This window comes from Chelmon rostratus, chromosome 8, assembly GCF_017976325.1.
Source record: "Chelmon rostratus isolate fCheRos1 chromosome 8, fCheRos1.pri, whole genome shotgun sequence".
NCBI classification, from domain to species: Eukaryota; Metazoa; Chordata; class Actinopteri; order Chaetodontiformes; family Chaetodontidae; genus Chelmon; species Chelmon rostratus.
The window spans coordinates 10969068-10995814 of NC_055665.1; the positions used below are offsets into that span (position 1 = coordinate 10969068).

The 26747-nt window shown below is 41.8% G+C and overlaps 2 protein-coding genes across 6 annotated transcripts in view; one reads left to right on the plus strand and one right to left on the minus strand.

Annotated features, from left to right (window-relative positions):
• The window catches only part of fam131bb (family with sequence similarity 131 member Bb), a 44060-nt gene that overhangs the window by 496 nt on the left and 16817 nt on the right, over positions 1-26747 (plus strand). For 2 of the 3 annotated variants that reach the window (XM_041942019.1, XM_041942021.1), the window contains exon 1: positions 17819-17833. The exons of the other annotated variant lie outside the window; for it this stretch is intronic. The gene's annotated coding sequence lies outside the window, so the exon portion shown is untranslated. Of the gene's footprint in view, positions 1-17818; positions 17834-26747 lie in introns of those variants that run through there. 3 annotated transcript variants of the gene reach the window in all.
• zyx (zyxin) lies at positions 205-15759 on the minus strand. Of its 3 annotated transcripts, none has more exons than XM_041941950.1 (10): positions 15578-15759; positions 8183-8418; positions 6939-7198; positions 6075-6170; positions 4662-5237; positions 4232-4376; positions 3500-3669; positions 3196-3374; positions 2549-2669; positions 205-2437 (listed from the first exon to the last, which is right to left on the minus strand). In XM_041941950.1, exons 2-10 carry the CDS (start codon positions 8403-8405, stop codon positions 2324-2326), a joined length of 1884 nt encoding a protein of 627 aa, XP_041797884.1. In that variant the 5' UTR covers positions 8406-8418; positions 15578-15759; the 3' UTR covers positions 205-2323. The 3 variants fall into 3 exon arrangements, with proteins under 3 accessions (XP_041797884.1, XP_041797886.1, XP_041797885.1); XM_041941952.1 differs by having other exon boundaries at positions 4232-4373; positions 15578-15756; XM_041941951.1 differs by lacking the exon at positions 15578-15759 and adding an exon at positions 15034-15167.

Sequence of the window (26747 nt, forward strand, 5' to 3'; positions counted from 1 at the left end):
CAGTGTAGCCCATCACTGGGGAGTGTGGGGGGGGCACACGTTTCATGGATGTCACATGGACGCCGTCCATAGGTCGGTGGCAAAAACAAATACGACAAACTCTATTGTGTGCAACCTTACAACTTTTCGGTGACTGCTTCTGTTGTAGGTGTCCAGAGCTACAGAACTGCACAGCTCACAGTTCAGGAAGCAGACAAAAACGCATGGTATTTAGCATTTTATTTGTTTATTTGTTTATCTTTTGATACAGCCAAAGGGGTAGAGGTGAAGCTAAATAATGTTTTTGAACATATACACATTCACAAATAACAAACAGGAATTTATAAAAAAAAAAAGTTATATGAAAAGACAAGGCATCCACATGTTATACAATTGAACAGAACACAACAAAACGCCAGATAAATGCAACTGTGAAGGCATCATCATACATATCACATAGTGATGACAAAGGCAGGGCCACAAAGGTGGAGTAGTTGGTGCAAAAAAAAGACATAATACTAGAAGAACCGCCACCACTGCCTACACAGCTAGCATGCAATGCTGAATAGCTATTGCTGTGTTAGTCATTCTGGTGTTACACTGCACCAGGTTCAATGCAAGCACAAGTAAATACTGTTCTCTTATTGTGGAATGAATTTCTTCGGCTGCAAACCAGGCTCGATTCAAAAGGAAAAATGGAATACAATAGTGGAGAAGGCACACCTCCAGGTTCAAAATGAAACCAAATAATTGGAAGCTTTTATCAAAGAAATACAGTACAGTAAGATAAGAATAAAACAGAATATAACCGACATGAACAGACTTAAGTACAAAAGATGAATAGTGGAAAGAATAGTGGTATTTACTGTAACATTAGAATAAATCCAGACCAAAAAACTGGGCTCAAACACAAAAAGGTGACAAAAAATACATGAATGTCTAAACATTTAATCCCAAGTAACTGTTTTATTTACCTTATTCTTGTCTTTAAAAGCTTTGAAATATTTGGTCACTATTTTTAGCATGTGTTACCTAAAGCTCAAAGCTAATGCCTCTACTGATTTATTATCCTGCTGTAAGGGCAGGTTATTTTAGTAATGGTACACATATAATCTTAATACTCCGTTTAAAAAAAAAAAATCCATAAATTATATCATTTAAAGCAAGAGATTCAAGAGAATGCATATCAAAAGCTACTATTATGTTTCCAGGTCGCTTCTACTTAAAAAAATGAATTGATCATGTGCAGGGGCTTTACAGTCAAAGTGACATTAAAGGATATCTTATTTCACTATGGAACTGTGCAACTATCACATAAAAGGTCCTGTTTTCAGCCATGCAGCTGGCATTTATAACTTCACTGTTTTTTAATTTATGAGATCCCTGGAAAGGAATCTGTGCTTGGCAAATCTGTGCTCGTCTGTTTGTTCAAAATGTGTGCATCCAAAAAGCATGCATCTAAAAATACACTGTTAAATCTGGACTATTGAACTATTTTTGAGAAGAGAAATGGCTGACTTTTGTTCTAATCTTGCTCTTATACAGTGTGTATGATCAACACATGCCTCTAAATGATCAAATTCACATCACAAAAAACTAAGAGCAACATTCACGGTTTTATCTTTTTTGCAGTCAACGTTTAGCCCTAGATGACTTTAAAATGCTATCAGAGTAGACTGGCTGATATGAAGCACTTTCTAGATAGGAAAGCATCATTAACCATGCTTGCAGGCACAACAATTGCCAAAGTGTTAATATGCTCTACCAACAGCCAGTCAGAGTGGTGAAATCTGCAGAATGGTCCCTGATACTCCTCGTGCTATGGTAATAATCTGTCTCACTAACATTGATATAATTACAACGCTCATAGGGAAAGAGAAGAGCCAGTGAAAGATGAAAACATCTCAGTACATGATGCTACTAATGATGCTGAGGAGAGACAAAGGAAGGCAACTTTATATTCATCAGACTGCTCTTTTGACCACACAGTTCTTGTGCAAGATATGCTGGAAATTTTAGCGTAAACATAGAATTGGCACAAAAAATACGCTCTAGTACACAAAGAAGGCTAGATGAAAGATTGGAGGGTTGGGAGATTGGGAATAGAAGATGAGGGACATTTATTTCAATGCAGTACATTACTTCTGCACTGAAGTGAACAGAGACAAGGGAATACTACACTGTATCTGCATGCAAACATACCTTGTCACACGGCACATTCACGCTCACACCTGCGCACATATACTAAATAAAGCCCTGTTGCAAAGGCAAAACCGGCAGCTGAATGAATCCTGTGCTTTTGGATTTGGTTCATAGTTAATCTGAGTGATGCTGCATCAGCCAATCACTGCGCAGCCTGCTTGGCTCGCTGGGTGTGACACTTCATACACAGGATCCTTCCATCCAATGGATAGCAGCCATTTTCATCCGCTTCTATGGAGAGTGGCCGAGCGCAATCCTGCAGAACAAATAAATACATCTATTTATTAGCATTTTGTCACTTTTTAGAGTTTATTGAGTACACTATGTGATGTGTATTTTGATAAAATGTTGTGTTTAAATGTCTTACCTCACAGCGGTAACACTTGAGGTGGAAGTTCTTGTCGAGAGCCACCACTCTGACTGTCTCTTCACTGCCCGCAGCTGGAACAATGGGTTCATTACAGCTCACACAAAGAGGGGAGAAACGTCTGGAATACAGAGCTGGCCGTTAGTCGACGGGCTTCAGTCAATTTTTCACACATTCACACAAAATCAACCAAATCAAATTTGCTGCCTCTAAGCCTGTCAACTCATGATAGTGAGGACTAATCAACCTAGTCAAACCCAATCATTCTATCCACACTTGCTTGCATGCTATGTAAACTTTTTTTTTTTTATCAGAGATGGAAAAACAAATTTCAGTTTCCATCCAAATCAAGTGAAGAAGAAGCGTTGCTGTTGCTGCCTCCTTTCTCCAGCACCACTGTTTTTATCAATATTCCTGATGGGCAGGATAATTGGGGTCATACAAACACTGCTAAAATTGATTTGTCCTCAAAAGACATGCTTGGGCAGCTCATGCTTTCTTGTGCTGAGAAATTCTGAAAGTAAAAATCAGAAGAATTACTGGTAAAGACATTTTGTCCCAGCCTACGTTTGGTATCACGCACTGCATCGCAAACTAATTGCTCCTGTAATATTTGTCTCTCTGAGGGATCAGCAGCCAGTAACTACCTGTGGTAATCCTGGACACAGTAGGGGTTGTTGTTGTCATCAGTGATGAAAGGCGCCCCCTCAAGTACGCAGGAGCAGGTGCTACAGCGGAAACAGTGGGCGTGGAAACATTGGCCGACCGCCTTCAACACGCGGTCTGTAATCTTCTCCCCACACCGGGAACAGACCGCCAGGGAACTCTGAGAAGGAGCAGAAGGAACATAATATGTAACTGAGGAGATAAATTTGATTTGATAAAAAAAATAAAACTGCCAAAATGTGAGTTGTAATGCTAAAGACAGACAATCAGCATGTGTCTCCTCACCATATAGCAGTCCTCGCACTGAGGTGACCCGTCCCTGTCATAGAACTGCATGCCCTGCAGGGGGCGATGGCAGCTCATGCAACAGAAGCAGTTAGAGTGGAAGAGTTTATCCATGGCCCTCACTGCTGGCTGGGTCCGAGACAGAGCCTCGCCACACTTCCCACAGACCTCTAAAATGGGAAGGCGTGGAGCAGAGAGAAAGGTTTGAAATGAGTAAGATTTACAAACAAGATTATTCACAAATGCATCCATCTTCCTACTCAGCTCCGCTTGTGTTAATTACAATATAATCCCCTGATTATTGAGGACAACTTTGTACTGAAAACAGCCATTTCCACAACTTGTAGAATTGTATGTATTGGTTCAGTTGTACAAACTCTTTTTGCGACATTAAGTTTCATACAACACATGTGGCTAAATGGTCTACAAGGTCACATTTGTTAGCAAACGACAGATACGGAGGAAAGCACTTGAATGACCACAGCAGTAAACACGGACCCACTGCAGAGATAAATAAAATCCCACGACACATAAATTGTTTAACATAAGAATGAACTGTGAATACATTTTCCATCCATCCATCTATAAATGTTTTGCATCTCTCAAGCAGCCAGAAAACCTCTGAATGATTTCTTATTTCCAATGTGAGCTATTAAAATGCTTCTCACATTACACGCCATTTAATTAAGAAATGGCAGTATTACAACCACAACTCTCTTTGTGTGTATGTACCTGTAGGTGGGGAGGTGATGACAGGTGCGTGTGTGTCCATGTCTTTAATGAAGTCCTTGGTCATTCTCTCCAGCTCCTCCACTTCCCTCATATTCAGAGGAACACCTCCACCTGGAATAGGAACTGGGCCAGGGGGTGAGGGCTGCTTGTTCACACACACACACGCGCAAACGCACGCGCGCACGCACACACACACACACACACACACACACAAAAGCCATTAATACATGCATATACATTATTTACAAAGTTGCAACATGCCTTGCAAAGTATTTTATTATTTCAGTTTACTTTTGAAAACATGTGCATGTCTAAAAATGCATAATAATCTGTTGACTACAAACTAAACTATTTGTAATTCCTGTACTTTTGTACTGTATATACAACACAAAAAGTGCCTTTAAGTGACTAAAATAAAACTGGAACATACCATTGATGGAGGGGGAGTTTTCATTGGTTGGCTAAAAGAGGAGCGGGGCAACTCCATCGTCTTGGGTTGAGGAGGAGGCACAGCAGCTGGAGGGTTTTGGTTTGCGTTCACCTGACTGGCAAAGGGAGAACTCTTTACGTGATTAGAGGCCGGGGCAGCTGCCATATTGTTTGGTGGAGTGGGAGGTGCAGGGGGAGCTGCAGGAGGTGGAGGGAAAGAGCTGGTCGCAGAAGGAGGGGAAGGTTTTGGTGCAACATTAATTGGGGTGGTCGTCTGGTTCAGGTTCTGGTTCAGTTTTTGTGCCAGAGAGGCTGATGATGTCGCAGTTCTCCCTCCGAAACCAGACTTGGGAGCCACAGCCGGGGCCTTAGCGAATGGCTGAGCAGCAGAGTTTGGTGCAGAGTTGTTGTGATTGGCTTGTCGGTTCGTTCTGGCTTTGAGTTCTTCCGCCCAGGGTGCTGGAGGTGGGCGGTCTCCCATCTCAGGGGGTGGAAGGAAGGAGAGCGCTGGTTTAGGAGCAGTCGGGGGAGGAGCTGATGGCTTGGGTGCTGGTGCTGCAGGATACTGGCTTGGTAACTGTGGATAAAGCAACAACATCAATAATGAAACCATCTCTTTAGAGACGTTTTTACCTCAAACCAAAGCACACAGGAAAAGATGAGGCTAGTCTTGACAAGCATTCAGTTTGTTCAGCAACATAAAGCGTCCATTTATCATTAATTATAATTCAACAGAGGAAAGTTAAAAACTAGTGTATAACATCGCACACAGAAATGCTGCAGCAGACACATTTATTTTAGTGAATGAGGTACTTTGATTAAAGTAAACACTGGAAGCGCTCCACAGTTTGAGCTTATCAGAAGTGCTTCGTCTTTCTGACATTTATTTTGCGGTTTTGAGCCAACGTTATTCTGCCCTGATCCAGTACCTCCCAGTTGGATAAAAACACTCTCCATTTATGGCCCTCTCACTGGGTCTCTGGCAGCACACTTTGGCTTCATCACACTCTCATGCTCTCCATTCAATTCTGTGTGCATCACTCTCTCTCTCTCTCTCTCTCTCTCTCTCTCTCTCTCTCTCAGCAAGTGTCTCTGCTCTCAGTGTGAATCACCAGCTACCTCACTTCTTGTTTTCTCTTTCAGGTCTGGTGTGCTGTATGTGCACTTCACTTATCATTGAGCTTTCAACCTGAACAGATGAAGAGAGACTAATGAAACCAACCTGGCGTATCTCTAAAACTATCTCCACTGACCTACCTCACCCCCCCCACACACACACACACTTTTCTTCCCTCTGTGCGACTCATTCTCTTTTTCTACAGCGAGGCTCCTGTGAGTCGATGCCTGCTGTCATCTTCCCTCTCATCTGCTCTTTAGTGGGTTTTTTTTTAATCTGTATCTTAATGCTTTGTACCTTAGGGTTGAAAGGTCCCCTGGTCTCCATCTCAGACAGCAAGTCAGTTAGAGAGTCAAGCTGTTTATCGAAGCTTGTCTGCTTCTCCATCAGTCTCTGGCAGAGGAAGACACACAATTTATTTACACAAATAAAGGGATCACACAATGAAGCAAAGGACAACAAGGCCAGGGTGAACCAAGAACAAAAAGGTGGATGACGATGAGAAATTATTACAGACTATAAGATGAGTGTTTGGTTCTTTTATCTATTCAAAAAGCAGAATGAAATATAACAACTGTTTCAAAGATTTCTGGCAGTTACTGGGGTAGAAAAACTCAACAAGAACAAGCTCAATGAAGTGATTAATGATGAAAATGAATAAATGATCATTCATTTGAATTATATTTGCCTAGTTGGATGAAAGGGAATACGGACTAGTTAATTATGTAATTTTTGATTCACTGGATTGTTTGTTTTACTTTTGTACTTAACAGTGGCTACTAACATATGATCCCATACATGGATGTCTTTGTAGCCCGATAAACCAGCTGTAATTAATGCGGTCCTACAATAAACATCTTTACAATATAGCTTTCATTGCATGTCTGAAAACTATTTCAATTACATTAATGGGTAATAATCCTGTTACAAGCATGAAACTGGGCGATTTACCCCAGACTAATGCTAATATAATTTGTGGGAAAATCTCAAAAGACAGTATTTCCTGCCAACACTCCACTATGGTTTCACAACAATGTCCTCCAGTGTCCTAACGGATGATCAAATTATACTGAAATGCGGTTAGATGCAGACAGAGGAAGAAACATGCAGACAGGCAAAGCAACTTCTGCCTAATTTGGTGAAGATTCCATCATGACTCACCTGTGGGTTCCCAGCAGCACTGGGAATACTGGTACCGGAGGCAGAGAGTGGCGGCGGGGGTGGGGGAGGAGGGGGAGAGGGGGAGGTGGGTGGACAGGCACTCTCCTCGGGGGGAACTGGGAGGGGCAGGTCATCGGCCACTGGAGGTGGAGCGGGGAAGGCGGGAGGGGGAGCGTCAGGGGCAGTGGGTGTGGTTTGGCATTCGGGGGGAGGGGCTGGCAAATCATCATCCAGTGGAGGAGGAGGAGGGGGTGGGAAGTCTGACAGAAATGAGGAGGGTTGATTGGTTAAAGGCTGTGACAGAATAGTTTCTGTAACTCATTTTGTACTAATTATTCCAACCCAGTTTTACTGTCGAGCATTTATCAAATATACTGAGTGCTTTAACATCATAAGTTTCTAGCAAACAAACAAGCAGGACAATAAAAATGAAAAACAAAACTGTGGGGAGGATTTGGCCAAGTTTGTGAGGTCTTTGATGACCTTAAGCTGCTCGACTGGTGGCTTCTTAACTTTACAGCCAAGCCCTGCCTGGTAGATGTGGTATTCTGTTCTCTGTTTTCTTGCATTAAAGGTGCCCCGTGGAGTTTTCTTGTAAACAAAGAAATTGTTAGTTTAGATTTAGTGTTACCAAAGCTCACTGTGTGTATCCCTGTGGTGGTACAAATATGATGAATACAGTTCCTCCCTTAGAAAACATCTGGAAGTCTGATTTAACATACTTCAAATCCTGCACTGTTTACATCCATGTTTGCTTGCAAGCGAGCGGCCTGTGCATGTGTGTCCTCATGCATGTGCTCAATGCACACAAAACATGGACCCACTCATAAAAACATTACTTCATAGCACTTATAGAGGTCAAAAACTTCACAGGGTACAGTTCATTTGTCAAGGTTGTCTGTGTTTATCCATGGTTTAGATCAGCTCAGACATCTTCAAATTCATACTAGTGGTATAATTATGCACAACTCAAAAAGTTACGTTTCCTTAAAAGAAAAGGTAAGAGACTCTGCATTTGATTGTAATGTCCAAAAGGTGGGAATTACAGTATATTAATGTAATGCCTCAGAGACAACTCATTAAACAAAAGTACCGCATAACTGATGTGTTTTATTACATACTAAACTGTGAAGCTCTGCATGCTGTAGTGTAAAAAGCAGCAGGGGGTGGGACAGGGGAGGGCTGCTGACTTAGAGGATATAACTTAAGAATGGTTCACAAAATAGCATATATAATGCAAATACCATCACACAGCGAAGGAGGCGGCGGAGGCAGATCTCCCACTCGACCTATCACAGCTGTGCCTACTGGCGTCGGTGATGGAGCAGAGGGAGGCGTCAGACTTTTGGGCCGCGGTGGTGCCACAGAGGCAAACTTTTTTGGCTGGTTGTAGAAGGACGGGGTGGTGACTTTGAAGTTCAGAGAGGATGTCACCATGAATGGCTTGCTGCTGCTGGAGTCCTCCATTTTGTGTGTTTATCTGAGGATAACACAAGAAACATTACGGACAACAGTTAAACTATAACAGAACAGTATTCACTTTTATAATAAAAGGTATGACACAGGTGAAGTCCAAACAACTCCAGACTCAGGAGGCTCACTCTCACATCCCACATAATGAAACCAACATTAATCAGCTGACTAAAGTCAAAGGGCTCACATTCCTTGGCAGCCTAAGCATGTTGGGTCTTTTGCGGAAGAATTAGTGGTGATGACACATCAGAAAAACATTTGGCCAGTCACAATTCCAAACTACATACTAATTGTAAGCAGATTTGCAGTATGTAGTGCCTTTATGTTGAAAGCCTAACTAAATTAACTATACTCACAGATACAGACTACATTTGATGTTTGAGGTGTGTGTGATGGATAGTTGTTCCTAACTGTACTGCAAAATAGAAACAGAGGAGCTTATTAAAAATTAAAAACAGCAAGGTAGCTATCACAACAACTAAAAAAATAAGTCAAATCTTTGGGAGGACATTTTTTTTCACTCTGTTGTGTCTCCAACTGAACTGGCAATAGCTTCCTAAAGTTGCAATTCGATCAATCTGTATGTTGTTTAGCATTTCCTGTTAGTACAAAACACTTACTTCTTTAATGTTAACTGGCAATACAGTACACTATGCAGATCGGTACCTATTGTATACAACAACACAGCTGTCTTGACCCCTAAAGCCTTAGTAAATCTAATTAAAACAGAGGTTTATTGTGGCTCACAGTGTCTCTTAAAATGTAGTCTGTACTTGGACTATTTCTGGATTTAGTGAAAGAGCAGTTAAAAAAATCCAGTGTTACTCTTTAAACACAAACATGTTGGCAAATAGTCTACAGCAGAATGAGAGAGGAGTGTGTGAAAATTTCCCCTGGCCATGTATACAGAGCAGACATTGCGGCACTCCCAGGTGCCAGAGACAATTTACAATATTTAAGATGTGGTTGTTTGCAGCAACATAAAAACACGGTAATAGCGAGTTGTTTTGGAGATCAGTCTGAAGCAGGGACGAAGCAACTATCATAACATTTTCATGTGAGGTGCGTCAAAAAGAGGGTAAGCTCAAATATTTACCTCACACATGCTGGTGGTTAAACAAATGTTGACGTTACTTCAGTGATTCGAGATTTCTCGCAAAGTCTGAACACATTTCCCTGAAGGCCATCGGCCCTGAATGTGACCTTTAGCCAAAAGCACGGTTGTTCATACTGACCCCCTCCACCAACACACATAAACATACACTGACACACACACACCTGTACACACACTGGCTGTCTTAAATCACACTCTCTTGCTGTTTAACAAAACTATTCTACCCTGATGCTCTGAAATAGTTGCATACTTCTAAAAATAATATTAATGATTCCAACTGTTCCATTGATTTATGTAACAATGTTTGGATTATTTATGCAGCATTTAACAGCTTGTAAAAACTAAATGTCATGCAGCCACAACACATAACCTGTAAGTCAATGAGTTGCAGGTGGCAAAAATAAGACAAACTGGAGAAAACATTTTCCAGTGAACAAACAGAATGTAATTACCATCCCGTTGTTGTGTGGCATTTATTCTCTACAACTTAATGAAGGTTACATAGCATTGATGCCTCCACAAATGTCAAAGTTACTAAGAAGAATGTGGGACTAATTTCTCAGTCATCTATTATTCAAAAGTACTTCAATAAATGTCCATTCATTGTTTGCTGTAATCCTTTCGAAAAGATAAATCTGCAACCGGTCAGACTGGAGAACAAATAAAGCACAACAGCAATTAAGGTTGTACTGATGCATCTTGATACAGCTTTCTTGAGTTAGCTTTAATGTTTTTTTAATGGCACAGTGGTTGATGTGCATGGTTTTTCTATAAAAATGGAAATACATGTCCTAGTATATTAATAACGTTGTCAAGATTTCCACTCAATAATAAGATAACTGGTGATAAAGTAATTAAGAGGGAACACTACGGAAATCTTAAAAATATTAAATATTTAAAGGGGTACCGATTATCTTTCCTTACTATTTCTTTTAGGTAAGGTCTTCAAAATGGACTCCTTTGAGCTAAACTTAACTTATCCTAAGTTGTTCCATTCACATTTCCCCTGTGAACACAATGCTGAGTAGTCATCGACAAGATATCCTCAAAAGCCGCAGAAAGACTTTGTTTGCACTGTGGTTTAAAAAGTAGCGACTATGGGCAGTTTTCAGCATTTAGATATAATTCAGTTTGCATTTGAGAAAACAACAACCTTTCAAGATCAAGAGAGAGAGAGATCATGTCTGACACTGCCTTGAAAATTACTATGTAAAAGCTGACAGTGAAAAGCTAAACTAAACTAACTACAAGTGTTTCACCTGTTGGGACACACAGGCAACACTTCCTGTGTTACACTTCCTTCCAAAGTTCTGACAAGACAAGAAACCTTTAGAGCTCATGAAAGTATCTCTGGTTCTCATGACATAACCAGCTTCTGGAGCACTTTTAACCATATACTGCATGTCCAAGGCTACGGTGTCCTTAAGGCATGTGAAGGTGTGAATTGTTTCTTTAGAAAGTCTAAGATGTCCCATTAAGAATCACTCATGTCATATCAAACCTCTTGGCAACACACCACTTTAACCACACAGCAACATGTGTTCTATTGTGTAATAAGGTAAAACAGCATATTGTTCATACATTTTAGACGAATACCAGCTAGAATTGTTTATTTTGTTACAGCTTTCTGATCTAGAAAAAAGTCTGACAAGGGAAATAATTCCTGATGATGAGATTTCACTATAATAACATTATTGATTGAAGAATCAGTGGAAGAAACAATCTAATGGCATGAGATTCACTCTCAAATGTCACTGTCCTTTAAGTGGAGTTACAAGAACAACAACCTCCAGAATCTTAGCTCCACTTCACTATCCCTCTTAAATAATTTAGAAAATTGCTCCATGAATCAATAAGTGGAGATGATGAGGCTCTAATGGAAATGCAAACTGTTGTGGTTGCCAACTTTCTGCCGGCACACAGGCAAATTATGGCGGCACAGTCTGCACCACTGGAAAAATTAAATAACAAACCAAAGGAAAGAAAAAAAGAACAGGTGTTTGGAAAATAGCTGGGTACTCATTAACCTAGTATCAAGGCCCACTTCAAGTTGAATGGGAGTGAACACTTCATGCAAAAACAGATTGGCTGGTTACGGTCAAGACAAGTTCTTGGATTAATTAAGGTTTGCAAATATGAACACGGGAAGGGAACTGGAAACAGAACACTTGGATCTATAATGGCTTTCTAAAAGGAGTACTTGACAAGGGTGGGTACGGACTATGATTTAGGGTTTTCATTATAGTACTTACACTACCTAAAAGACAATATGCAATAGTCCACTCAATTATTAAACAGTGATGATAACTTGTGGTCAGGTTCCATCTGTTCCTTTATACAGTCCTGAGGGATTCAATACGATGAGATCAGCTCCACACTCAGCTTCAGACGTTGTACTGCACATCTATCTTGAAACCTGAGCCTTGAGATGAGAGAGACCCTCAGCTAAGGAACATACTTGGCACTACAACTCAATGACATCACCTTTTTTTGTACGCTCCATTCAGCCTCTCTTTGCCGTTTTCCTCTTGGTCATTTTTTATTCTCTAAATGAGGATTGCGTGTTTGCGTTAAGTTCTGGCTCACTCCCTCAATCTGATGTATAGACTTGTGTTCTGTGGCAAAACACTACTATTTTTATCTCTTTTATTCTTGTGCTTTCCTCAACCTCATCATTCATGTGTCACCCACCACTTGACATGACATCACTTGGGGCTGCATTTAATCATTTCTACTTTACAGGTGTGAGGGCGTATGGCATTGTGCAGCCTTAAGATAGGGCCCCAGCATAAATTACATACTGTACTCATCTTTGTAAAAACTCCACATAATGTAGCTAGACAGCTTTTACAGGATAAAACAATGGTTCTCAATCCTAGTTTGGGTACCCAGTTGGTTTTCATTACATTTTATCAGGGTATGATTTACACATGGGACAGAGGGCGAATGTAATCAGCCTATCTACCTTGAAGGATATAAAAAAAAAAAAAAACAGCACGGCCGTGGACTTGAGGTTCAGCATTTTGAGTCCCATATGGACTATTAAGCTAGGCAAACAGACAAAGTAAAACTAAGCTCTTTTTGTGGCACACTTTCTATCATCTTTGTGTTTTGTCTTACATTCCACGTGAACACCCTCACATACTACGTGATGCAGCAGCTGTTGAGGAGGACTTTACCACACTTTTCAAAGGAAAACTGTTTAACTCAGCAGTGGTTCATTACTTTGCGGTTACAGAGGAACTAAATTTGGTTTATATACTATACTGTGGCTTTATAAAAGGTCATATGTGGAAGTGTTGTAGCATGGTGCCACTCTGAATTTAAAGGTCCAGTGTGTAGGATTTAGGGGGTCTATTGGCAAAAATGGAAAATAATTTTCATAATTACGTTTTCATTACTGTAAATTACCTGAAACTAAGGATTGTTGTGTTTTTGTTACCTTAGAATGAGCTATTTATATCTACACAGAGAGTGGGTCCTCTTCCACTGATTCCACCATGTTGCACCGCCATGTTTCTACAGTAGCCCAGAATGGACAAACCAAACACTGGTTCTAGACTGTAGGTTCTCCTACATGTTTGGAAGGGGAGGGTGAGTAGAGGGGTACTCAGTTGGTTGCAATCTGCAAACTCAGCGCTAGATGCTAGAAACATCTGTCTATTATGTGAGTACAGAGTCACATAGTTAAATGTTTTTCAAGTACCACTATGCCCACACAAATTCAGTAAAAAGCATTTTTATGGTTGCTGTTTTCTTACCAACAGCTCCCTCTTTAAAAAACATCACTGGTAGAGGTAAAGGTCCCAGATCAAGAATAAACTCACTACTGCTTTGCCTGCTTGGCAATAAAAATAATAGGCAGGTACTCTAACAGTTAACCAGAACCTGAATTCCAGGCAGTACATGACTCCTTCCACATTTGGTCAGTCATTGTATCGGTGACTAGTGTGTTGTTGATGAAACTCGCTATTGTTCTGATGTTAATAGCACACCCAGTTTCTGGGAAAGCGTGTCTAGGCCAGGGGGTCACTAATGCGGGGACAAACAACCCTTTTGAGTCCAATCTTACAGGTCACTGGACATGCATTGAGCACCAGTGTTGTGGTCCCTCTCAGACTACAGTTAGATGGCCAACTGAACAGGCAACATTTCAAAACTGGTAATAGCATCAGCCACTGGGCCCTTGAGTCAAACTCTCACCCAAATAACCTTATCTGCTCACACTGGCATACAGTAGAATGATGTAGGCCAAACAAGAGTCACAAGACACTGAGAGGCACAATCAAGGAGCAAGACATGCTGTGATTTGGGGCTAAGGGATGCCCTAAAATAGCTTGCGTGTCTAGACTCATGCAGACTACAATTAAGGAGGACTCCTCATCACCCCAGTCATAAATGGTAGCATTCAGCCATTCATAGATCATCTTCATTCACAGATTTTCATTTGCGTCACCAGTTTACTGAGGCATCAGTAACCATAATCCCAGCCCTTTCAAACAGGAGCACCACACTAACCTCAGGCTAACCCAAGCCAGAGCCTTCTTGCTACAAGTTATTCTTAAACACAGCTTTCTGTGGGCTTGGGTTGAGGCTCCCCTCCTATCTGACTGATGAAAAGGCAAATCAGAGAGACCAGGCACAAACACTGATAATCACAGGATTATATAAATTGTAGAAATTCTATGCTAAAATTGTCATAATTCTCATGTACTCTCCAATATCCCCTTATTAGTGCACAGAGCTGTAGCAGATTGCTTCTTATTCTCTCATACATGGCATGAGACCTAGCTAGGTAAGCATACGGATGAAAGAGCCATACTTGCAGGCCACCTCAACATGGGCACAGCAGAAGAGTAAAACATGGCACATGATAACAGATTTCTATTTAACTACTTAGTACTATCAGTAAGTTAAACATATAGGACCTTGGTGCCCCACCTACATTGGCACCCCATTTATCAGTGTTAACCCACTGCTAGCCAATGCTGTGACAGCTTAGAGCAAACGGTGTGCGGTCACAAACACACCAAATGAGGGCAGACAGCTAGGGTTAATTAAATATAACAATATATCATTAACTAGCAGACAGGGAACAAATTGTGTTAATATCTAAAGCTCTACGTTCAAAACTAGCTATGTGGCTAAAACAACTAATCAAAGTTCCACGTTAATGTTACGTTACCTGTGAGCGTTAGTCTACATAGTATTCCAAATTATGACGTTCCATAACGCTAGCCTGTCTTACATTCAATTTCCAGGTTAAATGAGGCAACGTTGTAGCTTCAACAAACATTAGCTCAGACATTAAATTCACTGACGGTTGAATGACAGTTGCTACTGACTTGCAAATCTGACCAGCTACCTTTTGTGATAACGGTTAACCTCTCGAGCTTATCATCAATCACACGGACGGTAACGTTGCTTCACTCGCACACACCCTCCTAGCGTTACAAGCTTCGTTCAGTTTGTTACGGAGGCGAAACGCCGCCCCATTTTTTTTCTTACCTCATATGGCAAAGTACACGGCTTCTCTTGACTGTGCTGTCATCAAGTTTGATAATTTTGCCACTCTTTGAAGCACATAAACGCTTACAGCTGCATTGCTACTTAGCTAGCTTGCTAGCTTGGTCAACTTTTAGCTGGACTTCCTGTTAGAGCTTCCGCATAGCCCGTTCCTTATCGTCTGTATCCATCAGCTGGTGTAGCGACGTTCAGGGAGATTAGTTCACATTCACAAAACGATCACTCGGCTCGGGAGACAACGGAACAACACCCACCGAGAGGTATCTTTCATCCAAACGCTGCAGTAGCTTTTATGTCATATAACACGCTGCCATATTGCTTACACACACTAGTTGTCACTTCACAAAGATGCCGTTCCCTGGAGTGTTAACAACAGCCTCTCATTTAGTTAACAGTAAATCTGTGCTTTCATGAAACTTGTATTGACAAAAGATTTTACCTTATTAGGTAACCTGCAGCAGTCTGCCCCCCAAAAAGTAAAACGTGCCAACTGTTATCCTGCTACACCTCAAATAGCAATACTTACCCTGTTAAAACAGCTGCAGTGTAGATCTCCCTTTTCTCTCCCCCTCTTCCTTTTGTTCTGCTTTTTCTCTTGGTTCAGGCTGAGTAAGAGTTGACTGTAATGGTAGCTTCTCTTTCTCTCTTCCCCTCTCCAGCTATTAGACCCTCCCCCTGTGCTTTTCGGTCTGGAAAAGGAATGACACCATCCTTCCAAACAAGTTCTTTCTCGTTTGACTTTGGCCCAGCACTTGTGTATTACTATGTAAACAGCACCTCTCTCTCTCTCTCTCTCTCTCTCTCTCTGTGTGTGTGTGTGTGTGTGTTCATGAACTGTCCAATCAGACCCCTCCTCCTCCTCTTGCTCTCTTTTCTCTCTGGATTCTTGCAGCATTCTTCAGTCAATGACATCAACCCTGTTGCCTCTCCTTGTAAGGTCAGACTGAGGGAATGAGGGAGCGAGAGGGAGGGAAAGATAATGGGGCTAGAGGCTTGATTAGATACAGGCACTTAAAGCAGTCAGGGTTTTAAACACAAGGAGGTGTATAACGGCTGAAGAAAGTATCTCCAAACTAGCCTGGGCTGTGGAAAAGGCTTTGCTATAACAGCTTTATTTGCTCTAGGATCAAAATAAGACTGGTTTTATGCCTTTCTTTCACTTGCCTCAACAGGCAAGGCTCATGATCAGATTGTAAAGACATTATTCTCTCTGCCAAGTGCGCTGCCACATCGTTATTTTCTTTGCACTAAGGCAGTAAAGATGCAAAGGTTTCGACTGCTTCTCTGTACACGATTAGTACGCTTGATAAGGATATGATCCCCCTCCCATCCTGCACATCAGCCACTTCGATGACTTTATATCCTATTATGTGTCACACACACCCACACACACACACACACACCACACATACCCTGGGCGACTCATGTAGCCCACGGCTTTATCTTATCACACTTTCAGGTGTCGTCATTGCTTGTACCAAGCAGGAAATCTCATGTCTATTACTCAGTCCTTTTGACACAAACTTTAATATTGCTCTGGCATTTATGATCCCATTTTTTATTTTAACATTTTGAAAAGGTAACTGTTATTTTACAGTAAAAATGCCAGTAGGGTGAGACTGTTTCACCTCTTTTTAATGCAAATAAACAGGAATTTCAGATTTTACTAGTTCGAGTCTCACTTTTGATTTATCAATACTGATAATGCAATACAATATACAATACTGATTAGTCAATCAATAATGAACTAGTCTAATAACTTTTTCTTAAACAAAAACACCAAAGATTTAATGGTTTCAGCTTCTCGGGGGTGAAAATGTTCTGCTTTTCTTTATCCTGTGTGATGATAAACTGAATATCATTGGGTTTTGGAGTCTTGGTCTGACAAAACAAGCAATTTCATGATGTCACCTTGGGTTGTAGGGAATTGTGACACTCATTTTATTATTATTATTATTATTATTATTATTATTATTATTATTATTATTATTATTATTATTATTATTATTATTTTGCATTTGATGTACCTAATATAATTTATAAATAGAGAAAATAATCAGCAGATCAGTTATCCTACTGGCAAAAGGTTTTCTATGTCATGTCTTTGCTAATTTCTGAATTTGACTCTAAATAACATTTTAAAGTGCCTGTCTTTCCAGTGAACACTGAGCATGCACTTTTTATTCTGACTCATGGCTCCTCCGTAAAATTTGCCACCAACTCACAGATGACCACATGACATTCGGCTTATAACATAGAGCTTGCACATAATTCAGGTTGTGAAACCATAAGCAAGGTTCTCCTGCAATCAAACCTCTGCAGTAGCTGTTGTGTAACCTGTTGCTGCCTGATTCATGTCTGTGAACTACAGGGAGTGGTCACTGGGGTCTTTGATAGCCTATTGTCCCACAAGGAATGTTTCCAGTCTCTCCCCACTGCCACTGGGACAAAAAAATGTGTCCAATTTCCATTCAGAGATTTCCACAGCAACCGTGGTGCTGTACTGTGGAAAAAAAACGTACCCCATTCTGCAACCGGCTCTCAAGCAGGTGATATGAAGGAAAAAGGGTCACCATTCATGTGCTGTTCCAAATTCCAGCCAGTTCAGGAGCTTGCTTGCTGTCTGATCCGTGAGGGGAGTAAGGAAGCTGAAATGACACGAGAAATGCTCTTCTGTGCTTTTTCATCCAGCTGCAAACATCAGGTGGTGCCATGGTGACTGAAGTTTGGAAAGTTTGAAGTAGGCAGGGAGAAGCAGCTCTTGGGTCTAGCCAGTCTGGAGGTAAGAAAAAAAAAACAAAAAAACAGGAGGCCGTCAGAATCAGAGCCAGACAGCCTGGAATGCAGCCAGACCTTGGAATGAACAGTTCCTCTCCCCCTCCCTTTCCAAAGTGCCATACTTCTCTCTCCCTCTTTCTTTTTCATGCTGCATTTTTTTCACCACTCACCAGTTAATTTTTTTTCACCACTTTTCTCCCCCAATCCCCCCATTTCTCCCTCAACCCTCTGTATGATGCACTGTCATTTCCCTCCTCATCTTCCTTTCCGCTCCACCCTCTCCACCTCCCATTGCTCGTGTGAGTCAGTACCTGCTCATAATACCTCAGTGCTCAGAGTGAATGTCCTGATCTCGGATCATTTCCGATCTGTGCAGAGGCATAGTCTCTCTCTCCATCTCTGGACATGCTGATTTTCTCAACAAAGGAAAAGTGGGAAGCTGTATGAATGCAAGTTAAAAGTTTTTAATTGCTCACACCCAAAAGCAGAGAACACGAGCATGGCAGAGTACACTGTATATTTGTGTTCTGTCTATTGATTTCCACTTTTCCTCTGTCAGTATACTGTAATATGTTGTGCACACAAATCTTTTTTCTTTTTTTTTTTCTAAGTATTTTATTGTCAAACTTTCACATCTTAACAAAATACACCAAACAAATAAACACACACTGTACCAGGCCCTTGCAACCCCAGGCCCCCCGATTATAGGAAAAGACTCTACAAAGAACTACAGACAGAGGCTTTTAAAAAAAATTAAACAAAAAATGGTTTAATTTTTTCATAACGATTCCACTGCCGATATAGGTAGAAGGTCTTTGTTATCAAAATAAGGCTGCCAAATCTTTAAGAAGGTTGAAGATCCCTTTGTCATCTTTTCAAGAGGAGCACAGCCGTTCCCTTCAGAAACCATTTACTGTAGTTGTAGAGAGACTGGACTTGGACTTTCATGTCATTCCTGTGCACTTTCTGGCATCACATGAAGCTGCTTATAAAAACTTTCATTGATATTCTTTTAAATATAATTAACATGTGCAAAATTCTTTAAGAACAAAGTTCTGTATTCGTTTGTATGGTTTTTCCACTGTTATAAACCAACATCTCTGATAATTTAGGTTTTTGTTTATTCACAAATCTTCCTCCATACAGTATAAACATGAAGTGTAGCCTGCAATGGAGGGGGTAGTGGTTCCCACAAAGCAAAAACCATATAGCCATCAAGCAGAAATCCCAGGCATTCTTTAGACAGGATGAGAACCTGCATACTTGTGACAGAACATGGTCTCTTCACTCAGCAACCAGAGGAAAAATCTCTCTGCTGCCAAACTGGCTTCCATTCAAAGACAGTGTGAGACTGCAGTGCCCCAGTTCCTCCAGCAGGTGTCAGACTGATACACAGTTCTGTTGCGTGCTCAGAATGCCTCCAGGGAAGAAGATTCCCCCAGAATGTCTGACAGCAAGCAAATCCAAATCAGCAAGGCATGTGATAAAGAGCGGGAGGGTGTGTGAGCGGGAAACTCATAGAAACTGACATACGGTATAAGAGACTGCTGAGGAGAATGGACACATGGGAAGTAAGGCGGACACAGAAGCAACACTGGGGTACAGTGCAGCAGTGGGAGAATGTGGGGTAATTGCAGGAGAGGAGGAAAGAGGATTGTAAATAATAGAGGAGGGTTGGGAACTCCTTGTACGCCAGGTTTTGTGTGAGTGCACAAACACACACAGACATCATGAGCGCATAGACTCCTCATACCACTCACACACAAACATAAAGCACCCAAAAAATATGTGTGCTGAAGAATTCCAGCCAGAAATTGTGAACCGCATCAACTCATATTGCACAAAGTCCATCTCCCACTGACTAAAACAAAGCTAATCACATATGCACGGCCATTCAAGAACACCTTATGAGAGGCTGTCTCTTTTCATAACAGCATTTATATCTCTGCCTCGCCCCACCCACCTCCTACGCCCCTTCCCTCCTCAAAAGCAAACCACAGAGAATTTCCTCCCCCATCCTCGCTCCCCCCTTCATCTTTTTCTCTCCTTTTCTCCTCCCTCTGTCAACTCCCTCCTCTTCACAACTCCCCCCTCACTCCTCGCTTACATTTTTTTCTCTCCTTCATATGTGAAACCCAATGCAGCCTGGCTGTCAGATACACACTCTCCCTTCCTCCTAAAGACACACACACACACACACACACACACATTCTCTGTCTAACTAACTCTGTGGCTCCTGATGAGTAACATGTGGTTCCAATTAACACATGTAATAACACACACTAGCAGCAGTTAGGTTAAAGATGTATGGAAAGCAGTGGGCAGTGATAAGCAAAGACAGTGGGAAATGGAAAAATGACATTTTTTAGAGGTGTTTAACCAGTTGGAGATAGTTCTTGTTTAAAAAAAGAAGTAATTCTAAAGGCTTTGGAAACTGGATTTTTCATTCATCAGCACTGAACATCGTTAGAGTGCCTGAACAAGACAGTATTAAAGCTGTTCTTCATTATCCTTGAGGTGCAACCTGCATAACAGCCAGAAGCTGATAGACAGATTGTGACAGATACATGAAAGCTACTGATTACAGGAACGAGGTGTGTGTGGGTCCCTGAGATAATATTAAACAAGGACTGATGCATTTAAATTCAGTGCAGCATCATCACCCCAGATAAGAAAACAAGCGACGTGCTGACGGGAACATGATAGAAGTCATCTGTGTCATGTGTTGCAAGGCAGTTTCATGCCGCTACACATGCTTAGAAAGGCAGTCATCTCCGTGAATTGCCCATGTATCATGAGTGAGATTAGTGTCAGGAATTTCTTCCCTCTGGGTGACCTTGTCTCACATTGTCAGGTATACTGTGTGTGTGTGTGCGTGTGTGTATATATATAACCCCACACACACACGCACATATTAAAGTTAATATTCATTATTAGTTCATCTGAAGATTATGTCCTCATTTATTCACTTTGTCTGTAAAACATAAGAAAACAGTTAAGAATGCTGGTCACGATTTTCTCAAGCTCAAGGTTACATCATAAAATGTCTTGTATTCTTCGACCAACAGTCCAAAACCAAAAGAGAGTCAATATATTGTGGTGAAAAAGAAGGAAAAGCAGCAAAGTCTCTCATTTCAGATGCTGGAACTGTCAAATATTTATGGTAAACAGCTCTGTCTGATTTAATTTTCTGTCTGTCAACTGATCAGTTAATCGTGTGAGTGTATTTGCGTCCTACCTTTGATAGAAAGGAATTTGCAAAGAAAACGAGAACCAAATATGAATCGTATTGAAAAGAAGTGACATGTAGAGCGGGATAGAGACACCTAGATTACCTGAGGATTACAGAGAGGCGTCAGTGAGAAGAGACAGACCAACTGAAGCATTATAGAGACTTCCAGAGTGGAAGACAGGGGTCGAAGGCAGTATACTCAGTCTGCAATTATACGTATCAGAGGGGAGTATGTTTTTTTATTTATTTTTCCTCAAATCAGGTTCAGGGTATGTGTGCTAGCAGCTCAGAGCAACGCTGACCCCTGCAGCAGCCTACTGCCTCATCTCCTCAGCCCCAGTGGGGATCCAACAGAGAGCTAACATACATCTATATATAACCCACTGTGCTGCGATTGGCTGTATTATGTATGATTTGTTATGTCTGGCAAGTCACACATCCAACTCTTTATTTCTGTATCACATTCATGCCTCTGCATCTCTTTTTTTTGTATCTGTTCAATTCTTATAGTGATTCAATTTTTGTCTCTTTCCTCCGTCCATTCTGGAGTGCGAATTTTTATTTCACACAGCATCGTCTCCACACCTCTCCCGCACATGACTCAACTGTTCTTTGCTCTCCTTCCCATCACTCCCCCCATCTGTCCATGCCTTTGTCTCCCTGTCCTTCCATCTGTCGTGCTCTCTTCCTCTCTTTCTTCTTCGGCCCGTATATGTGAAGTCAACAAAACATGAGTGACCACGCAGCCCTCTTCACTGTCCAGACTGTTCCAGTGTCATTTGCTGGGCAAACACTTCGCGAAGAGAAGGGAAAGGGGCTGCCCAGACAGAAGAGGAGTTAGAGGAGTAAGAAATACGGGGAAGGAAAGGAAAGAAGAGAGAAAGTGTTGATATGAAACTGAAGTGAGATGGGGCGGTTCAGAGGGAAGGTGGAGGGTTTAGGTGTGGTGGTGTTAGAGATAGAGATACAAGCCAAATGAGAGTGACAGATGTAGATAAAACAGCCACAGTTTTTTTTTTCCTCTGGGGAAAATGGGATGAAGGAAAGGAGGAAGAACAGAGGAAGATGCTGGGAAGTGATTCACAGTGAACAGAAAGCAAGATATAGGCGCAGAGATGACTGAGGGGCGGATCAATACAGAGAGACGACAGAGAGGGAGGTGGAGACTCAGCAGCGGCTTGAGCGTGAAGGAAAACCCGCTTCTGTTTTCTTTTTTTTCCTTTTTTTTCTTCCAGGATTGTTTAGTATTGGTGTATGTGCGTGCATGTTTTTGAGCGATCGCTGTGAGGGAGGGAGATGGAGAGGGGAGAGGCGCGAGGAAACCGCTGCAGTGCATTGTTAGACTGAGCGCACACAGGAGAGGGAGACAGAGAGAGAATCCCCCATTTTAGCTCAACAATATTACAGCAGTGCAGAGATATCTACAACAATGGCAGCCCGGCACTCGCAGCTCTGTGCTATTGATCTTGTAGTGGCAACCCAATACACACACAGTCAATCTAATTGTTGTTTCAGCCTCTCATTAGATTAATGCATGTGGTTGTTTTGATTTTTCTGGTTTGCAAATTATCCAGTCATATTATCAGTCAGTCCCAATAACTCAGGTAAATGTAGTAATAGCTGCAAATTTAATTGGATATTATAAACCTAATATTCCAGGCAATATTGGTAATATTGATACCTTTTATTTAGAAAATACAAATGTACAAATACAAATACAAATAACACTAATAATGCTTCACATCTTTATTTAGTCTCAATCTATTTCCCTCAGGCATACTGACTTACTAACCGGATCTCTTCTAAGACACCGCACCGGAGAGAGGGAGCAAGAGGGAGGGAGAGAGAGAGAGAGAGGGAGAGAGGGATGGAGAGAGAGAGAGAGAGAGGGAGGGAGAGAGTGGAGAGGGAGGGAGGGAGGGAGAGTGAGTGTGAGTGATCAAGCGGGTGCAGAAGGGAGAGAGGAAAAGAGAGAGCGCAGGAGAGCACGAAAAAGAAGCAAGAGCCGAGAGAAAGAGAGTCGCAGGAGCAAGAGGGAGAATGCACGGTGTCTGGGTAACACTTCCACGCTTGTATCCAGGGCCTTTGTGAATACACCATGGGATGCATCGGCTCCAGGAGACTGAGTAAGCACCGCTTCTCTTTCCTCGTTGCGGGCTAGAGGGGGGTTTGGGGGAGGGTGGGGGTGGTGAGGAGGACGATGGGGTTCTTGCAGGACTGAGGGTTTGCGGGGGGAGACTGTGGCCAGGCTTTGTATGTGTGTGTGTGTATATATGTGAGTGTGAGCTGCTGGCTTCTCCTTCAGTGCAGAGCATAAGTAAACTGTAGATGTATGCTCACAGAGGCTGTGTACACAGTATACAGGCAAGATGTCAGAGACAATATGTGTTAAAATGTGCTTGTGTGTGTCTGTGTGTGTGGTTGCATCCCCCACCCCCCCACACTCCTTTCCCTCCCTCCCTCCCTCCTCCCATCCCTTGATTTATGATGCTGTTTGGCAGTATGTATACGTGTGTGAGTAGGAGGCAGAGAGGGATGGAGAGGAGAGAGAGGCGGAAACGCTGTAATAGTGCTTATTTATAGGGTGGTATGGCTTGGAGAAAGAGATGAAAAAGAGAAAAGGAATAATGCCATTGTCAGGGGTGTTTGCACAGTTAGCCATTATTTGCATAAATAATAGGGATAGAGAGGGATAAAGAAACGAGTGACAGAGGAAGAATTTCAGTGCAGGCAGCCGGGCGGGCAGGGAGGAGGGGAGACGGACGGATGGCGATAGAGAGAGGGGGAGAGGGAGGGGCAAATATGTGCAGGCGAGGTTGTGTGGGATTAATGGGAGTTTTCAGGTGCGGACCCTCCTGGATAAACCCGTAGATGACATGTTAAGAAAACCAACATCAGCACTGCTGCTAAGTGGGGAAAGACTGGGAGGGGTTGTTTAGGGAATCATTTGTGGTAAACAGTCAGTTATTTGCATGAGTATAGTTCAGATATGTTGTCGTGCACATTCAGGACCTGCACGTCTTACCACGCTCAAAGGTAAAAATAAACACAGACTCCCCTTGGTGTTAAATATTAATGAGCCACTTAGCACATCAGGCTCTTAAACATATTCATGGCAAAGCATCAGTCTGAACACATATCTTAAGATCGCTGTGAAAAGTGCATAACCTTTACAGGGGTCGTGAATGTCGAAGCCAGTCCAGACAGGATCTTCAGTGTGCTTGTGCAACACCCGCCTTGTTTCCCCCTTTTTTTTAACTACATGTAAATTCTTGATGAAGTGGATTTTAAAAATATCTAGAACATGCAAGTGCAGAAGGAAGAGTACTACATGACACAGTTAGGAAGGCAGGTGTGAACTGAATACAGCAGAAGCAGTGTTACAGCAGCTCAGGCCATCCAGATTACAGTATTTGACAGATTGCAGAACAGGAGAGGAGGTCAGGATGCTCTGTTGGCACACGGGTCAAGACAGGAGCAATAGGAAATAATGTGATTGAAGCAGACAGAAGGCTTTGGAAAGGTGCCACAGTAATCTGATTGTAAGCCACCTGAATACTGATGCTCATTTTTATACAAGTGATCACAGAAGCTTCAGAATTCAGTAAGACTGGTTTAGTAATAGCAGTTGCATTTTCTAATTAGGGATAAATGAAGGAGACCTGTGTTAAAGGAGAATAAACATCCAAAGTACGCTGCAGCCCGTCAATCACATGTAGCAGAGAGTGCACATCTACTAAATGGAAAATTTCTTTTCAGTTTGTTGTTATTTTAAGATGTGTGCACTATAATCTTACATGAATGTGTAAATAAGCAGTGCTTAAGAGAAGGAAGACAAGCAGCTTGTGTGCCGGAGTCTGTGGCGCTCTTGTAAGCTACAGAACAGCAGCGGTGTTGCCAGTCTAGAGGCGCGGTTGTGTTTATCCTGGGTGAGAATGGCTTTAGCGTGCGCTATTGATCGGCCTTCTCGACTGCAGTCCACGCTGCCAAGCAGAGATCAACAGGAGGAGCGGCAGCACTGGATCCGTCTCTGTACGGGAGTAGCCCAGATGTATCTGTCTGCCCGCTGGTAACACTATCTCTCCTAGCTCCATCATATCTGGGAGTGTGCCCCGTGGTCAGGCTGTGATATCTGTTTGTACCCACACACTGCCATAGCATGTTATCTATTCCTCTGACATACTGCATATCGTCCTGCAGGAAACTGTACATTTTACTTTGTTTTGGATGTCACAGGTAACGTGACACCAAATAAACTATAGTGGCATCTTTTTAGTAGCAGCAAGCTTAACTGAAACCTTTATCATCCCTTGTAGGGACAATGATCACCCTGCATCATTCAACATTCATATCACTTGGCGGTTTAAATAAAAAATTTCTAGGCTGAATGTTGCAGACAGGTAGAAATAAAATGAAAAACCGCAGTATAACTGAGTTGCAAAGTTGTTCATACTGCAGGTGTCACCTGAGTTTGTGGCTGTTAATTGAAACACAGTAGGAAAATGAGGCCTAACATTAATACCAGGGTTAGGTTTTAAAAAAAGAAAAAGTTTAAAACTGTATTTTGCCAATTAAAGTCTCAGTCTACGAAGGATAAATTCCTTATCCTCGCAGTAGGCACAGTGTACTGTATGTTAACAGTTAATCTGGGTTATGCTTTAAACTTGAGAGTGGAGGAAAGGTACTGACCCCAACCCTTTAAAGATCTGCTTTAGCCCAACTGCCCCTCACCATCACTGTCACTGGGTCAGGTGAAGACAGACAGTGATGTACAGTAGATGAGGTGTCTGCATCCATCACCGCTTCAGAGCATGAGCAAAGGCCTTGAGAAGCAGGCGTCGGGAGGTGCACATTCTTCTTCATCTCATCAGTGAGGAGAGGCAATGAGATCTACTGCGAAATAACTACAAACTGTATTTTCCTCAGTGACTCAGCTTGCGTGTGCAGCACACAGCTTATATATGCCTCATTGAGAGCAAATTTCTGCCAAACGCAGTGTTAGTAATTCCGTTACAGCACCATGATGTTGATCATATTTGTAGATGTAATGCCGATAATGCTATTACCCATAATTGCACTAAAAGCTAGACATCAGGAGCATCTTTCTGTCGCCAGTTACCAGGCCACACTATACATACGAGTCCTGGAAACATTAATCACTGTATAATTTAGGGCGTTATGTGCAGTCTGAAGATAACTGCTATGGGTCAGGCCACGCTGGTGAAATTATAGATATGAATGTGGGACATTATGGCCTCTTTCACCTGTTTGTGCCGCCTCGAAGCAGACTCCTTCTGTCTCTTCACTTTCTCTGAGTTAGCTTAGGTAAAGTGCTGCTACTGACACACCACTTACTGATTCAATAAGCACTAATAGCCAATTTTTATGTGTGTGTGTGTGAGTGAGTGAGTATTACAAGTGCTGAAAGCTGGCATCAGATGTCTGGTCATATTCAAAATCTCGTTTGCTCATTCTTTGATCAGATAGTTCCTGACTTACATCAAAAATTTGCCAATTTTAGACTTTTTAATACATTTAAAGTTCTTGTACAGCAGCTGTTAGGCAATGCTTAACATTTGAGAATGTTCACTTTCTAGAAGTGTATATTATAATATTGTTAAGATATTGAAAAGAACGCATTGATAATCTTGTATACTCTATAGCTAATTTATAAACATTTCAAATA

Excerpts from the sequence above, each read along its gene's own strand:
- zyx (XM_041941950.1), bottom strand. The coding sequence starts at position 8,405 with ATGGAGGACTCCAGCAGCAGCAAGCCATTCATGGTGACATCCTCTCTG. Across the intron at positions 6,171-6,938 it reads GTGCTGCTGGGAACCCACAG|AGACTGATGGAGAAGCAGAC; the intron begins GTGAGTCATGAT and ends TTCCTCTGCCAG. Across the intron at positions 5,238-6,074 it reads GGGGACCTTTCAACCCTAAG|TTACCAAGCCAGTATCCTGC; the intron begins GTACAAAGCATT and ends CTTTATCCACAG.